The sequence below is a fragment of the Astatotilapia calliptera genome, chromosome 15 (genome assembly GCF_900246225.1).
Source record: "Astatotilapia calliptera chromosome 15, fAstCal1.2, whole genome shotgun sequence".
Classification (NCBI taxonomy): Eukaryota; Metazoa; Chordata; class Actinopteri; order Cichliformes; family Cichlidae; genus Astatotilapia; species Astatotilapia calliptera.
This window is the reverse complement of record NC_039316.1, coordinates 32394651-32410774: the sequence shown is the minus strand read 5'-3', so window position 1 is coordinate 32410774 and position 16124 is coordinate 32394651. Positions and strand designations below refer to the sequence as shown.

Below are 16124 nucleotides of genomic sequence, written 5' to 3'. Positions count from 1 at the left end.
GCTGCAGCCACAAAATGGCACTGATGTAAAGGATAGATGAATATAGGTGAAATATCCCAATGGCAGAAGGCTTTGTGAGATGGAAGGAGATGGAAGGACAGAGAGAGACTTTGGTGTATTTGAAGCCATGACAAGGCAAATGTTGTTTGCCTTGCTTGACCTGACAGAGACCCTGTAGGTCAAGCAATGCTAACCGCGATGAACCCAAAAATCTCAAAACTGACTCTCAGCTTTTGTTTTGTTACTTCAGTTCAATTGTGTTTTGATTGTGTTAATCGGGCTGCTGAGGTCTTCAGCCCATCAGTAGGTTAGTCAATTCCAAGACTTCCAATCCGTTTGATCGACTCCTTTGTATCCTCCCACACTTCCAGAATCCAGCGTTGGGATTGGATGTTGGCTGCCTGTCAGGAAGAAAGAGATGCTATGCTGAGGCCGAAAACTCAGACAGAACCAGGACACGGACGATGTTGGAATATCTTAACTGGGGGATTTTAAAGTGTGTTGGGAACTCGGAGCGATTTGAAAGTTGCTGAGCTTGAGCGGAGCAGCGACACCGGGTCTCCGTGTTCCCGCTGCGGACCGTCGCGGCTGTTCGCCTCTTGCCTGCTGCTCTCACAAACGCGAAGCCGGCGCTGTTTTAATGAGACTGGAACTGCCGTGTTTTCGACGCAGCACAGACCGGTGTGAGATTAAGTCTTTATTTAGCCCGAAGCAAACGGAAAGGCTCAGATGTCGTCGCTGGTAGCCGGGGCTAATAGCCGAGGCTGCTGGGCCACATAAATATCCCGAGAAAATCCCAACCTGATGGAGCGAGTGAGCGACGGAGCACGGGCTTATTTTGCGCCAGAAGGACCGTTATGACTGAGCTGCAGGCTCAGTTCTCTTTTTGAAAAGCGCCACGGGGTTCAGTGCTGGGTATTGATTTGATCGAGGGCTCATAAAAGCAGTATTTGGAGGTTCTCTGCATCAGGTGAGTGTGACATTATTCACCAATGACTATCACGGTCACGCTAACAACCCTGGTATTTATGCCACGATCTGTTTCGCTTGTTATAACCTTTAAAGTCCTTGTGCTTACATTTCTATAAGGCCCTTTTTCATACGGTCATTAAGCATGTGTACAGCGCAGCGGATTTACTGTGTGCCGTCCTCCCATACAAAAACTGGGGCATTTTCCTCTAAGTCAGTCTTAAATATTGGAAGGAGATGGTAAACGGTTCAAGTTCAGTCCCCTCTCCTAAAAAGTGTTTTTAATCTTACTGAGAGCTGCGAAAACAACGCCAACAACCTTTACTTTGCCATGTTTTCAGATATGCTAATTCTTGCTTCCCAGTCCTCGGGTGATGGCACTGAGCACACAGACAGCCGTACGTCAGCTGCCTAGCTCAGCGGCAACAGTTGCACGCAGGAATACGGTCATGGTGGGGAAAAGCTCGTTGAATGGTAGCATGGGCTTGGTAGTCCGTGGGCAGGTGCTGACTGACAGTCTACCTGCACGTTTTGTCAGATGTGGGCAGTGTCAGAAATGTGCAGCGCAACCAGTTACCGTGAAGAAGATCCAAGTTCTAACCAATGACCTAACAGCTCCCCCAAATGAAGCCAAAAAGTCTCTATCGCCCCCTGGTGTCTGGCTACAGTATAGGTCACAAACCCCGCCTCCTCCATTTTAGAAGGTGGGACTGGGGTAAACCAAAAACAAAAATTCTCCTCAGATAATTTTTTCCAAGGATGTGCTTTCGGCCATTATTAGTAGTTCGAGTCATGCTGATTCGTGTTCAAGGGGTTTCCCTTCTCATAACTCTGATTCTAATTACAACTATAATACTGTTCAATTTGGTCATCGTAACAGCTCTGAAAAACAGCTGCAATCACGGAGAAACTTGCCTATCTCTGTTCGAGAATGGTAGATGAATCCGTGGATGCTGAGAGGAGGGCAAGCGTTTACTTTACAAAACCATGACTGACTGTGTCATAGTAACAGCATGAGATGATCTACAGTAATCAACAGAAGGATCTGAGGTCCTGCTGCACTTTTTTGGTAAGTTAAATGTGTGTTTGTAAGCTAATCAGTAAAGTCCTTAGCTAGCTAGCTAAGCTTACAGTTGGCTTTTGGGTAAAGCTGTGCTCATTAGCTAATCCGTGCACATGAATGAATTTACCTTGACTAAAGAAATCACTGTTACCGTATGCTACCCGTACATACGGGTGTGTGAGGACATGGAAGGATCAGTTTTATTTCAGATTTCAGAGATAAACTGCACATTTGACAGTTTGTTATGAGTCTTTTCTCATTGTGATTACAGGAGCTGCCCTCAAATTCAGACCTCAGCACTACCCAGTAACATCATCCTGTATGTTCACTCTTAATGCAGAATACACTTAATTTAATATTGGAGTAAATTAGCAATAACTCCAGAAGTAACTAATGGAATAAAGTACAAAGTCTAAAGTACCATGTTATGTACTGTTAGTGAATGCTGCAGCTGTTTTACTGAGAAAATTAAAGACAAAACATCAGGTCATCAATATACAATGAGCATAAACAGTAAGTTTGGTGTTTAAGAACGCTGCTGATCTCAGATCTGCACAGCTTTTGCTTTTAACAATGAATGTCTTCAGCTACATGAAGAGGACATTAAATAAAACCTGGTGAAAGGTCATAAGTTGTCACTTGTATGTTGAACTAAAACCTTTAACCTGGAATTCTACCCAACTGTGTTTTGCCAATAGCAAATCATTATAATTCATACCAGAGTACCCAGAGGGGATAATGTATATTTCTAATGTATAACTTTCTACAGGAGTGAATATATCATTGTTATGTAAAAGTCCAGAGCCTCTAAGCTTGGCTGAGGATGTGAGTACGTCTAATATCACATAATGCAAAGTTCGCTGTCCCACTGTTCATGAAATGCTGGGTTTGTCCATCTTCTGGGGCGGGCCTACAGTGGAGAAAGAAAAGTTTTCCTCTGAGTGTGATGCTGGTGAAGATTATGAGTCCTCCCTCTTTTTAATTATAGCAACATGATTGTGCAACATGTAGAGAGCTGCTGTTTTAAAAACCATGACAGCTGTCCATGGCAGCCACTGCCTCTACTTTATACATTACATTTTTAATTTTTGTTTAATCTTTCATGTTGTTTTTTTTTTTTTTTGGTTGTTGTTTTTCCCCCCTGTTGTTTCTCCCACTCCTGCTAAACTCTGGCTGTTTCTCAATACTATGCAAGTCTGTACTCACGTTCTCGCTAGTCCGTACTTTGTAAGTTCATCGTCATTCCACAATTGGAATGGTAGTATACTTGATGACATCTCAGCTCCAGGGTTTTAACTGCCATCCCCTCTTAATTTAACTGTGATTAATATTTGCAATTGAAAAGACGCATGATGTAGTAGATTTCTTTATGAAAAAACAAATAATTTAAATAAGTATTTTAAGCATTTTGGCCAAATTTGCTTTTACTTTTATCTGTTTCATAATGTCTAAGCTTAATACAGTTGAGCACAATCACTTCATGACAAAAACTCACTATTCAGCAACATAAGCTATGCTGCTTATTGAATAAAAACAAACAGATGAGATATTAGAATGCTTTTATTTTAGTAGACACTCAAGACCTACAATAGTCTGCTGGGGTTCGGAAGAGAATTGAACAAATATTTAAAACATAATTTGATCATTTCTGGAGCAGTCTTCAGGATCTCCATATATTAACATCCTGTTTCTGTTTCCTGTTTCCTTCTGAATTAAAATATTTTTAATGTTAGCGTTTGATGTTTAGTAAAGACTCTGGGTTCATGATTCCCTATAAACTTTTACTGTGTGTAACTGTGGAGACCTTACATGCAAGCAGCTCGACTCCAGGGGTGGGAACCTGGTCCTGTGTTAGCCATTTTTAATTGCGTGCATGGACTTCAAATATGTATGGGAAACCCCCACTATTCAGCAACACTAGTCAGATGTTCTACAATCTCTTTCTTTAGCTTATGTCTGACTAACAACAACATCCATCCATCCATCCATCCATCTTCATCCGCTTTATCCGAGGCCGGGTCGCGGGGGCAGCAGCCTAAGCAAAGAGGCCCAGACCTCCCTCTCCCCAGCCACCTCCTCCAGCTTATCCGGGGGAATACCAAGGCGTTCCCAGGCCAGCCGAGAGATATAATCTCTCCTGCGTGTCCTGGGTCTGCCCCGGGGCCTCCTCCCGGTTGGGACATGCCTGGAACACCTCACCCAGGAGGCGCCCAGGGGGCATCCTTGTCATATGCCCGAACCACCTCAGCTGGCTCCTTTCGATGTGGAGCAGCAGCTGCTCTACTCTGAGCCCCTCCCAGATGGCCGAACTTCTCACCCTATCTCTAAGGGAGAGGCCAGCCACCCTTCGGAGGAAGCTCATTTCTGCCGCTTGTATCCGCGATCTCGTTCTTTTGGTCACTACCCACAGCTCGTGGCCATAGGTGAGGGTAGGGACGTAGATCGACCGGTAAATTGAGAGCTTCGCTTTTACACTCAGCTCCCTCTTCACCACGGCGGACCGGTGCAGCGTCTGCATTACTGCAGCTGCAGCCCCAATCCGTCTGTCGATCTCCGGCTCCCTTCTCCCATCACTCGCGAACAAGACCCCGAGATACTTGAACTCCTCCACTTGGGGCAGGAACTCATCCCCGACCCGGAGTGGGCACTCCACCCTTTTCCGGCTGAGAACCATGGCCTCAGATTTGGAGGTGCTGATCCTCATTCCGCTGCTTCACACTCGGCTGCGAACCGTTCCAGTGCAAGCTGGAGGCCCTCACCCGATGAAGCCAACAGAACCACATCATCCGCAAAAATCCGAGATGAGATTCTGAGGCCACCAAAGCAAAAGACCTCCGCCACTTGGCTGCGCCTAGAAATCCTGTCCATAAAAATTATGAACAGAACCGGAGACAAAGGGCAGCCCTGGCGGAGCCCATCACCCACCGGGAATGAGTCCGACTTATTGCCGGCAATGCGAACCAAGCTCTTGCAACGGTTGTATAGGGATCGAATGGCCCGTAGCAATGGGCCAGACACCCCATACTCCCGCAACACCTCCCACAGGACACCCCGAGGGACACGGTCGAATGCCTTCTCCAAGTCCACAAAACACATGTAGACTGGTTGGGCAAACTCCCATGCACCCTCAAGTATCCTCGAGAGGATAAAGAGCTGGTCCAGTGTTCCGCGACCAGGACGAAAACCGCATTGTTCCTCCTGTTAATTTGGGTTGAACCCAGGACTGTATAGGCGTTGGCTGAATAGCAGTGGTGTTCACCTTGGGGTGTCGGTCAGAACACACAGGACGCACAGATAAAGGTTATACCGTCTTTACTGTGATTCCTCAGCTTAACAGCACAGTACAGCAACACAGTAATGCAACCGCAGGCTTACAGAGTGGTGAGGGGTGTGGGTGTGTGTGTGTGGTCTGTGAACAGAACATATACAGAATACTGAATGTAATAAACATCTAAGTCATGAATTATGATGCATTAGCGTTCTTCGAATCTAACCAGAACTACAAATGGGAATTCCTATATGAACATCTACATGCACGAGTTTCATACACTACTCCCAAACCCTTACAGTACATGACATTGATTGCCAATACACCCAACAACAATATATCACAAACACCAAATCGTTTAGCTTACAGCTAGCAGGTATGTAGCATAACAGGTAGCATTAGTAGCATGAACTAGCCACATAGCGAACAGGTCGATACACATTACACTTCTACATCCACTAAATGTCTAATTGGCATAAAAGACTAAAACTGTCCTTTTCAGGCATGGCTCCACGTCTACTCACAGTTCTTTAGCGACGCACACAACTCACACCGTGTGTAGACATCCCCTGCAGAGTCAGTCTGCCAGGCGGCTCTTGCTATGTGTTAGCTCCAACTCTGATCACTGGAACATGTGCTCAATAGTGCAACTGTGCTCTCTCGCCACAAGGGGGGCCCCCCCACACAGCTGACAGCCTTTCCAACACCTCCTGTATCCGAGGTTCGACTAGCGGACGAACTCTCCTTTCCAGCACCCTGGCATAGACTTTCCCAGGGAGGCTGAGGAGTGTGATCCCCCTGCAGTTGGAACACACCCTCCGGTCCCCCTTCTTAAAGATGGGGACCACCACCCCGGTCTGCCAGTCCACAGGTACTGCCCCTGATCTCCACGCAACATTGCAGAGGCATGTCAACCAGGACAGCCCTACAACGTCCAGAGCCTTCAGGAACTCGGGGCGGACCTCATCAACACCAGGGGCTCTGCCACCAAGGAGTTGTTTAACTGCCTCAGTGACCTCACCCCCGGAAATTGGCGGGTCATTCCCCTCATCCCCAGACTCTGCTTCCTCCTCGGAAGACGTGTCAGTGGGATTAAGGAGGTCCTCGAAGTATTCCTTCCACCGCCTGACAATTTTCTCAGTCGACGTCAGCAGCGCTCCGCCAGCACTATACACAGTGCAGGTAGAGCACCGCTTTCCCCTCCTGAGACGCCTGACGGTTTGCCAGAATCTCTTCGAGGCAGTCCGAAAGTCTTTTTCCATGGCCTCTCCGAACTCCTCCCACACCCGAGTTTTTGCTTCAGCCACTGCCCGAGCCGCATTCCGCTTGGCCTGTCGATACCTGTCGGCTGCCTCCAGAGTCCCACAGGCTAACCAAGCCCGATAGGACTCCTTCTTCAGCCTGGTGGCTCCCTTCATCTCTGGTATCCACCATTTGGTTCGGGGATTACCACCACGGCAGGCACCAACCACCTTGCGGCCGCAGCTCAATGAAGCAGCTTCGGCATAGGAGACGCTGAACATGGTCCATTCGGACTCAATGTCTCCAGTCTCCCTCGGAATGCTGTTGAAGCTCTGCCGGAGGTGTGCGTTGAAGATCTTGCAGACTGGGGCCTCTGCTAGACATTCCCAGCACACCCTCACTACGCGTTTAGGTGCACCAGGTCTGTCCAGCGTCCTCCCCCGCCACCTGATCCAACTCACCACCAGGTGGTGATCAGTTGACAGCTCAGCCCCTCTCTTTACCCGAGTGTCCAGAACATATGGTCGCAGGTCTGGTGATACGATTACAAAATCGATCATCGACCTACGGCCTAGAGCGTCCTGGTGACACGTGCACTTATGGACACTCTTATGTTCGAACAGGGTGTTCGTTATGGCCAAACTGTGATTAGCACAGAAGTCCAATAACAAAACACCGCTCGGGTTCAGATCAGGGAGGCCGTTCCTCCCAATCACTCCCCTCCAGGTCTCGCTGTCGTTACCCACGTGAGCATTGAAGTCTCCCAGCAGGACAACAGAGTCTCCGGGTGGAGCATCTTCCAGCCCCCCCCCCCCCCCCCCCCCCCCCCGGACTCTAAGAAGGCTGGGTACTCCGAACTGCCACTCGGCGCATAAGCGCAAATGACAGTCAGGACCCGTTCCCCGACCCTAAGGCGCAGGGAACAAACCCTCTCGTCCACCGGGAAAAACCCCAACGTACCGGCAGCAAGCCGAGGGGATATTAGAATACCCACCTCAGCCCGCCGCCTCTCACCAGGGGCAACTCCAGACTGAGACAGAGTCCAGCCCCTCTCCAGGAGACTGGTTCCAGAGCCCAAGCCATGCGTAGAGGTGAGCCCGACTATATTTAGCCGGTACCTCTCAACCTCACGCACTAACTCAGGCTCCTTCCCCACCAGAGAGGTGACATTTCATGTCCCTATTGCCAGTCTTTGCAGCCAGGGGTCAGTCCGCCAGGGCCTCCGCTCCTGGCCGCCACCCGGCACACAATGCACCCGACCCCTATGGCGCCTCCTGCGGGTGGTGGGCCCTAACCCTAGCAACAACATCTTCAGCATAATGCATTAACAATAGATTGTAATCCATAACATTATAGCTTGAAAATTAGCCATTCACTTGAAACCTGGAACTGTTTCACTGGTAAGAACATGGTCAACATTTCACTTTGTCAACATCAATTTACATGTAATTTCTATGAATATCAATAGTAGAAATAAATATTTAAAGAAATAATGTACACTTTTAAAAACAATTTTAAACAGTCCATCTCCTACGCCTTAGTGTTGGGGTTTGGCTTGCAAACTCTGCCAGATCGTGCAATGTAAGCCTTTTTTGTACAATATCTGGAAGTTGTACATTAATGTACTACACAAATGAGTATGTCTCTGATGAGGTTGTTGGCAAAACCTGCAACTGCCTGCCTTATTTTTCAAGTCCACATAAGACTTGTTTCATCACGGTCATTGGTTTCTGGTGTTAAACTTATGCCTTTCTATTAGGGCTGCTCGATTATGGCAAAAATGATAATCACGATTATTTTCACTGAAATTGAGATCACGATTATTTGACGATATTTATTTAACCCTTTAAGACCTACTATGGAACCAAGTCCACCAGAGGTTTTTTTTTTTTTTTTTTTTTTTTACATGCTGTAGTGCCATTTGTGGGAGCATTTCAAGTTGCTACACATCAATACAACTGTTATAGCCCATATTTTAATAATATGTATGCATTAAGTCCATAGTAATTACATAAATTGCAAAAAAGTGCAATAAACTACAAAAAAAATTGAAAATCGCTTTTGTTTTGTTTACATATATTTCTACTTGGAGAAATTTAAGAGGTTTATCCCTCAAAACTTTAAATACAATAAAGTTGCAAAAAATAGTTTCCCACCACAGGAAATTTATTTTGAGTGTCTTCATAGTTTTATTTTGGAGATACACCAATTTTTATATACTGCAGGAAAAACAAAAAACAATCCTATGATGCAAATTTGCAAAGAAAACAGCATGTGCCTCATTTCACTGTGGGAAGTGTTACGAACAGCTGATAGGATCGGCAAAGCGTGTTTCTGGAATATTATGTTTTTGTTCCTGCAAGCGCTTTTTATGCAATTTTTGCAAAGCTATATGTGGAAGGAAACCGTGACCGAGGACAAGCTGATGGCATAAGATGTAAGTACAACTCCTCCGGTTTCATATGCAAAACAAATTATTGCGCTAGCTTACACGGTTCAGGTTCTACAGGGATTTAAAAATAGTTACGCAAAACGGAGCGTGCTGCTCTGACCGGCTTTAAAGGGTTAACAATGACTTTAAAAAAATAATATAAAATAGTGTGCAACACCACTGAAGTTTTTTTTTTTTTTTTTTTTAAACTCTCTTTTCAACCAACGGCAGTCACTCTCCAAATAACTTCTGCTTAGCTTTCCGAGCTTCCCTCGGGTCCTCTTAATCAGCGGTCTCCAACCTTTTTTGCGCCACGGACCGGTTTATGCCTGACAATCCGGTTGTTCAGTCTGACGTCACTAGCCGTGTCTGGGTCTAAACTCCGCTGCAGGTCCATATATCAAACGATCACTATGGCATTACTGAGAGTTGAAAAACTGTCTAAAGTATTTCATCTTTAATAAAATGATCAGCCTTCTCCTCTACCAGGTGTAACAATTGAGTTTAACATCCAGGCATCCATGAAAACGGAATTTATGACATTTAACGGAGTTAGAAGTTAGCAGGGAGTTAGCTCGCTAGCTTCTATCTAAATACAATATAGCATGTCCTGACTGCGGGGTTTTGGAAACAAATTAAAACGTACAGCTCTGTTATCACTTCCAGCATAAATGAAGACAGAAAACTAAACAGCAGTGACGTTTGTAGGGTTACTGAAGTTGGGCTAGCTGGTATATAATGATGTGCTACGTGACTGCTAGCGACACAGCTATGTTGGCATAATATAAACAAGCTAACTTTTTTTCCACTCGATAAAAGTTAATGTGAGTGTTCTCGGTGGTCAGGAACAAATGTAATCGCATGGCAGGATGCTGTAAAAGGACCAAACTTCAGCCAGGAGAACAACTGAGATAATCCATCCACAATACGAGGTTAGTCATTCATATACTGCTGCATGGGCTGGGCTGTAGTTACATCGTAAGGTTTTAAAAACTGAGCTTAAATAAATGATTAGCGGTAATAAAAGCGAGGGAGGTCAACAGTGGTCGCTGACTGTTTTAGGAGCTTTTTGAGATCAAATAGAAGAAAATACATAACATTAAACATGTTAACAACACAAAAGCCATATTAAACGCAGACTACTTTAGACCCGGAAGTAGGATTTGTCGCGTCATCACTGAACAACCGGATATTTTCACGGACCGGCCTTTAAGGTGTCGCGGATAAATGAGGGAGGGGCTAATAATCGGCTCAGTCATTTTTAATGATCGTTGAAAGCCCAGATCGTAATCGTGATTAAAATTCGATTAATTGAGCAGCCCTACTTTCTATAGTTATATTTGAGGAATACACAGTTTGTGGAATTTGCATTTGAGACATTGCACGTTTTTTCTTGATTCTGCTCTGGTCACTGGTCTGTGTTCTCCACGTGTAAAGGAAGGCACGCTCCCTCTCGATGGCTTCATAGCTGGCCAAGTTTAGAAGGATAAACGCTGTAGTTCGGGCATCCTTATCTGAATGAGCAGCTGCAATGAATGAATCGGATTTTTGCTTGAACACATGCCGCTTCTTTGCAGTGTTTCCTTTGAACATCAATGTTTCTGGTGTACGGAATCCTTCCAACATGGTCATTAATGGTCATTTACTAGTCTTTGATACGATAGCTGAACAACGCTAGCTGGCTGCTTGCTCGCTACAATAATAATAATAATAATAAACTTTATTTATAAAGCACACTTAAAAACCAAGGGTATGCCAAGGTGCTTAACAAGTAACATAGAGAATAGAAGGAAGATAATAGAAATAGGACCAAAGCAAGTACTAGGTATGCAAGCAGGTAGCTGTCACTGATACATAGGAAAGCAACAGGTACAGAACAAACAAGAAATTAAATGAGCATAAATGTGCATAATATAAAATCATAAAAGAAATATTAACTTAGAGGGAAAGGCAAGATTGAATAAGTGGGTTTTTAGTCGTGATTTAAACAGTGCAATGGAATCAGATACGCGGATATCGAGTGGAAGGGTATTCCACAGTACCGGGGCAGCCAGAGCAAACGCACGGTCACCCGGGACTTCAGCCGAGATCTAGGTTGCACCAGAAGTAGTTGAGTGGCAGATCTAAGTATTCTAGCAGGAGTATGTGGCTTGAGAAGTTCACTAAGATAACTCGGCGCTAATTTATTAATAGTTTTGAATGTAAGGAGTAATATTTTAAATTGAATAGGGTACTTTATGGACAGCCAATGCAAGCTAGCTAGAACAGGAGTAATAGGGCAAAATTTCCTGGTACCAGTCAAGAGGCCAGCTGCGGCATTTTGGACTGTTTGCAGTCTAAGAAGAAGAGAAGAGGGAAAACCGTAGTACAAGGAGTTACAATAATCCAACCTGGAGGTCACAAAAGCGTGAATAAGCTTCTCCAGGTCCTCATGTGGAACATAATGCCTAGCCTTAGAGATAAGGTGCAGTTGGTGGAAGCTAGATCTCACTACAGCAGACACTTGCTTATTGAGTTCGAGCGAGCTATGCAGCAGTACACCCAAGTTACTGACATAGTCACAGGAAGAGCTAGCAAAGGAACCCAGGGCAGCACAGAGTTGGGCACAAGGGATTTTATGTCATCAAGGTGCTGAGAAAACTTTCACTTTAGCATTTTGTTGGCAGCTCTTTAGCACATGACCACACCACAACTTCTGACACCATGTTTGATGTTTAGTAAAGACGCTGGGTTCATGATTCCTTATCAGCTTTTACAGTGTATAACTGTGGAGACATTACATGCAAGAAGCTTCTTGACTCTGGGGGGGAACCTGGTCCTGTATTAGCCTTTTTTTCTTTTTTCTTTTTTTCACTGCATGCATGCGCAGTGCACTATTCGCTTCAAACAGGTATGGGAAACCCTCATTACTCAACAACACTAGTCAGATGTTCTACAGTTAGATTTAGTTCAGTCAGCTGTTTAAATAAGAACAGCATATTTTTACATCAGGGATATGATGGGTGAAATATTCTATTTAAAATATGCTGACAGCTCTCAAAGTAAGACTTTAAAATTAAATAAGCTTCATAACTGAACTGTTCTAACTTTATTTACTGCCAAACTGATTTGTTCAGGAACAAATAAAACACTGAAATAAATAAGATTTACTTTATTAAATTAAATTACCTAAGTGACTTGTGTCATGTTTAACCTGAGTAGCGAAAGACCATGGGGGTTTCAAAACGATGTGCCGGGAATCAAGTGTTCTCGCCGGCTCTAAGCTGGTGGGGTAACAGACATCTCCAAAACTGTTGGAGCACTTCTGCAAATGTGTGATGTCTTGATAGCAGATATTTGAAGTTTACACAGCTACATTCTTGCCGTAAAATATCTTAAAAGTTTATTTTGTTACACAGAGAGTAATATTTGAAACTTCTTAGCCGCTCTCCTCCACCATTGCCGCGTTTGCGTTTTGGATGAAATGCATTCTGGGATATTTGGCTGCACCAGGTCCACAAGTCACCACCGATGCATGCTCGATAGAATTGGAGGAGCAAGAACACATCCGGGAATTTTGAGCATACTTGGCTTGATGTGTACTTTAAATTGGGACAGTACTTGGTCTGCAACTGATGACATATAACAAGTGCATGAGAACACAAGTACACACAAATACACACTTTGAGAAAGGCCTCGGTCTCCCTTCCATGTTCCAGGCCACTTGTCAACTAATTGGCATTCCACCAATGCACAGTGTCATTTACACTGGGCAATGCGAAGATTTTGGAGGGCTGCACAGGTGCAAAGCATCTCTCCATAAGCAAATACTTCCACAAACAAACACAACTGTGGTAGCATATATTTGACATGACTGTAGGCATATAAATTGATTATTAATGGAATATATAAAATGTAAGTAAATGAGAAAAAAATACAGTATAAATAATCATTTTGAAGGCCGTGTCACCACATATTAAATAATTTTTGTAATGGTCAATATTTTAACTTTGTAACTCTGTTATTAACTAAACTTTTAAATTATTTATTGTTTTCTTATATCTTAATTCAAAGGTAAAAATATAATATTTTTAGAATGACCATACAGCTGTGTGTATAAATGCATGAACAACCACTGGCTATGATTCGGATCATTTTCTGAGCATAAGATCAGGAGGATGTTTCAGCTTCATTAAGTGCTTCTGCACAAAATCCTGTCAGTAAATTCACCTTTGAGGATTGGGTATTCAGATGTTAACAGTAAATGAGTCAAAAACCTTAAGCTAATCAGGCAACAATCGATATCGCCTTTTGTCCCAGAATGCATAATGTTTCAAGATTATGCCTGTTTGTCTTTATAAATAAACATGGAAGCTGCCTCTTAAATGAAGTATGTTGGATCAGCAAACGAGCCTCTTCTGGTCACTGCTTCATTGATTTTCTCATTCTGGGCTGCCAGCACTAAACAAAAACATTCACTGAATAAACAAGAAATTCTTTTCTTCTTGCATCGTGATATGTGCTTATACTTTTCATATTAACAGTGGACTTTGGAGACAATGCATTATGGTCCATGTCCAGGCTCACACAGTATATGAGGGTTTACAGCATATTATATTTTGACATGTTCATCTTCTTAAAGTCAGATTTCAAATGTTAGTTTCAGTTCTGACTCTTAATGTCGATATGCTAGGTTTCTACTTCATATCACTACACCCCTTTGGTAATCAAAATAATAATATTTACCCCCATTAATGGAAATAAAGTTTAGAATCACACAGCTTTTACAGAGGAAACAGACGCAGTTACTTCAAGCTAAAACACTATCTGGAAAAAACATTTTGATGCATGCTCAATCACCCAGGAAAGTAAATCCCAAAAGGTTAATTCTATTCATTTTATTATACTCATGGCCATTGATCAATGATCAGTGGTCTTTGATCAGTGGTTGTTGATCAATGGTCATGACATTTTACATATTAATGACCAAGAAACTGACCTCACAGCCCATTGTTCATTAACTGGGTTAGTTTCAGTCGCTGTGCAAAGGTACTGTTTATAAGGTTGGGGAAACCCACAGTCAGCTGAGACTGAAGAAGTCACTTAGATAAGTGGCGAACCATTTTTCCACTGAAAATGCTATGTCCAGTTGAATAGATTCAACCTTTTGGGCTCTGACAGGAAGAGGTCTGGCGCACCCAAAGCCACAACTAAATCAAAGGACAAGTTTCTGAGAGTTAACAGCTTGTATGATAGGTGGCTCACAAAAAAAACAGCTTTAAGCACAACTTAATAGTGGTCGTAGTAAGAAAATCTCAGTTTCAACTGTGAAGAGAAGACCTCGAGCTGCAGGTTTGACAGGACGAGTTGCAGCAAGAAAGCCGTTGCTAAGACGTCAGAATAAGGCAAAGTGGCTTGCCTGGACCATGAAACAACACCAATGGACTACTGAAGACTGGAAGAAGGTATTATGGAGTGATGAATCAAGTTTTGAAATTTCTGGTTCATCACGCATAATCTTTGTACGCCTTCGAGCAGGTAAAAGGATGGTTCTACAGTGTGTGACATCAACTGTCAAACATGGAGGAGGAAGTGTGATGGTCTGGGGCTGTTTGCTGGATCCCGGGATGACTTTTTCCAATAATAGTGTAAAGGCTTTTTCTATATTTCTTTTTTTTCTGTTTTCTCAAAACAAAGTACAAAAAATATACAGTTAAAATAGACAGTGGACAATGCTGAGTCATGTGATAACTCCACCCTTAAAAAAGAGTAGGTTTTATATGTCACAGTTTCTGATACTGTGAGAAACTCCCCATCAAGGCTTATTCCCAATTACATTTCAAGAGCAAGATCTATTTTGGGGACTGTGCGTGTGTGATCTTATTAGTTGTTTTAATTTTTGCTGGAGAGTGTTGGAGAAAGTTTCTCTAAAAACACATTTTAGGAAATAGTCAACAAATTGAGAAAGTGATAAATTGGTGGATCTCTACTATAAACCATAATGACAAGAAATAGATGTAATTTATTGTAGCAGTAATGCAAACTGGTCTTCTCACAGAATTAAAGAATTTAAGAGCCAATCAATCAAAACTTGGTTTCCCAAGCATTGACCTTATCTATGTCATGTCTATCTGTCAGTGCTGCATATAATCAATTAGCCACAACAAGAAAAAACAAAAGAGCTTAATGACATTAATCGGTTCTTTGCAATACTCTGCTAGGAAAATTCGACCCAGAGAGGTCTTATTGTACAAGACACTGAATCCATGGATCTGCTAAGTGCTAAACGCCTAGGACACTATACAGTACTTTTGGACTTGAGGATCTCATAGGTGATTAGACAGCACAAGGTTTCAGTGTTGTGGCTGATTAGTGTATGTCTCTTCCTGTAAATCTACAATGGGGGAAGTAAGTTATCTGATCCAGTGCTGAATGTGGTTCAGTGCTGACTGTTTCCACAGTCTCTGTTTCCACCTCTGTGCTTCATTGTGGCGATGGAGTTCTTTGGGTCATATTAAGCATTTCTCTTCCTCTAAATACAGTGTTGATGTTCATGCCAACAGAGCTCGGCTTTAGTTTGATGTGACCACAGCACGTTCTCCCAAGCCTTCTCTTAATCATTCTAACGTTCACTGAAAAACTTAAATTTGGCCTGTTTATTTCTTGATCCAAGGTGACCTTGTGGTTCCTACAAGATGATTCAAAAGATTGTAACATGTTATCAAAGATGTTCTTGGTGACTGTGGACCCAGCTGGTTTCAGATCATTACCAAGCGTCTTTTGTGTAGTTTTGAGCTGATCCACCACATTTCTCAAGATTATCTCCACCCCATGAACAAGATGTTGCATGGAGCTCCAGACCAGCGGTGATTGATGGTTATTTCGTATGTCTTCCATTGTACCAACGGTGGTCATATTTTCACAGAGCTTCTTGCTGATGGTCTTCTAGCCCATTCCAGCCTCGTACAGCTCTACAGTCTTGCTTTGAAACTGATTCTGTGGGCAGGTGTGTTTTATACTCATATACAAGTTGCAATCAAGAGTAGCTGAAATAGATTAATTGATTATAATTTGTGTGCCACATGGAGACAGCCAACCTTTGGAGCCACAGTTTCTTGTAGGAGATCAAATACTTATTTCACTCTACTATATGCAAACCAATAGTTTTTTCT

At 43.3% G+C, this 16124-nt stretch overlaps 1 protein-coding gene across 4 annotated transcripts in view; it reads left to right on the top strand.

Annotated features, from left to right (window-relative positions):
* The first annotated feature begins 351 nt into the window (after positions 1-351).
* The window catches only part of large1 (LARGE xylosyl- and glucuronyltransferase 1), a 63915-nt gene continuing 48142 nt past the window's right edge, over positions 352-16124 (top strand). For 2 of the 4 annotated variants that reach the window (XM_026194307.1, XM_026194304.1), the window contains exon 1: positions 352-970. Coding sequence is in view for 1 of the 4 variants with exons in the window: in XM_026194303.1 (XP_026050088.1) it covers positions 1988-2038 (51 nt within the window). In the remaining 3 variants the exon portion in view is untranslated. Of the gene's footprint in view, positions 971-993; positions 2039-2303; positions 2352-16124 lie in introns of those variants that run through there. The other 2 variants (XM_026194306.1, XM_026194303.1) reach the window with 2 other exon arrangements.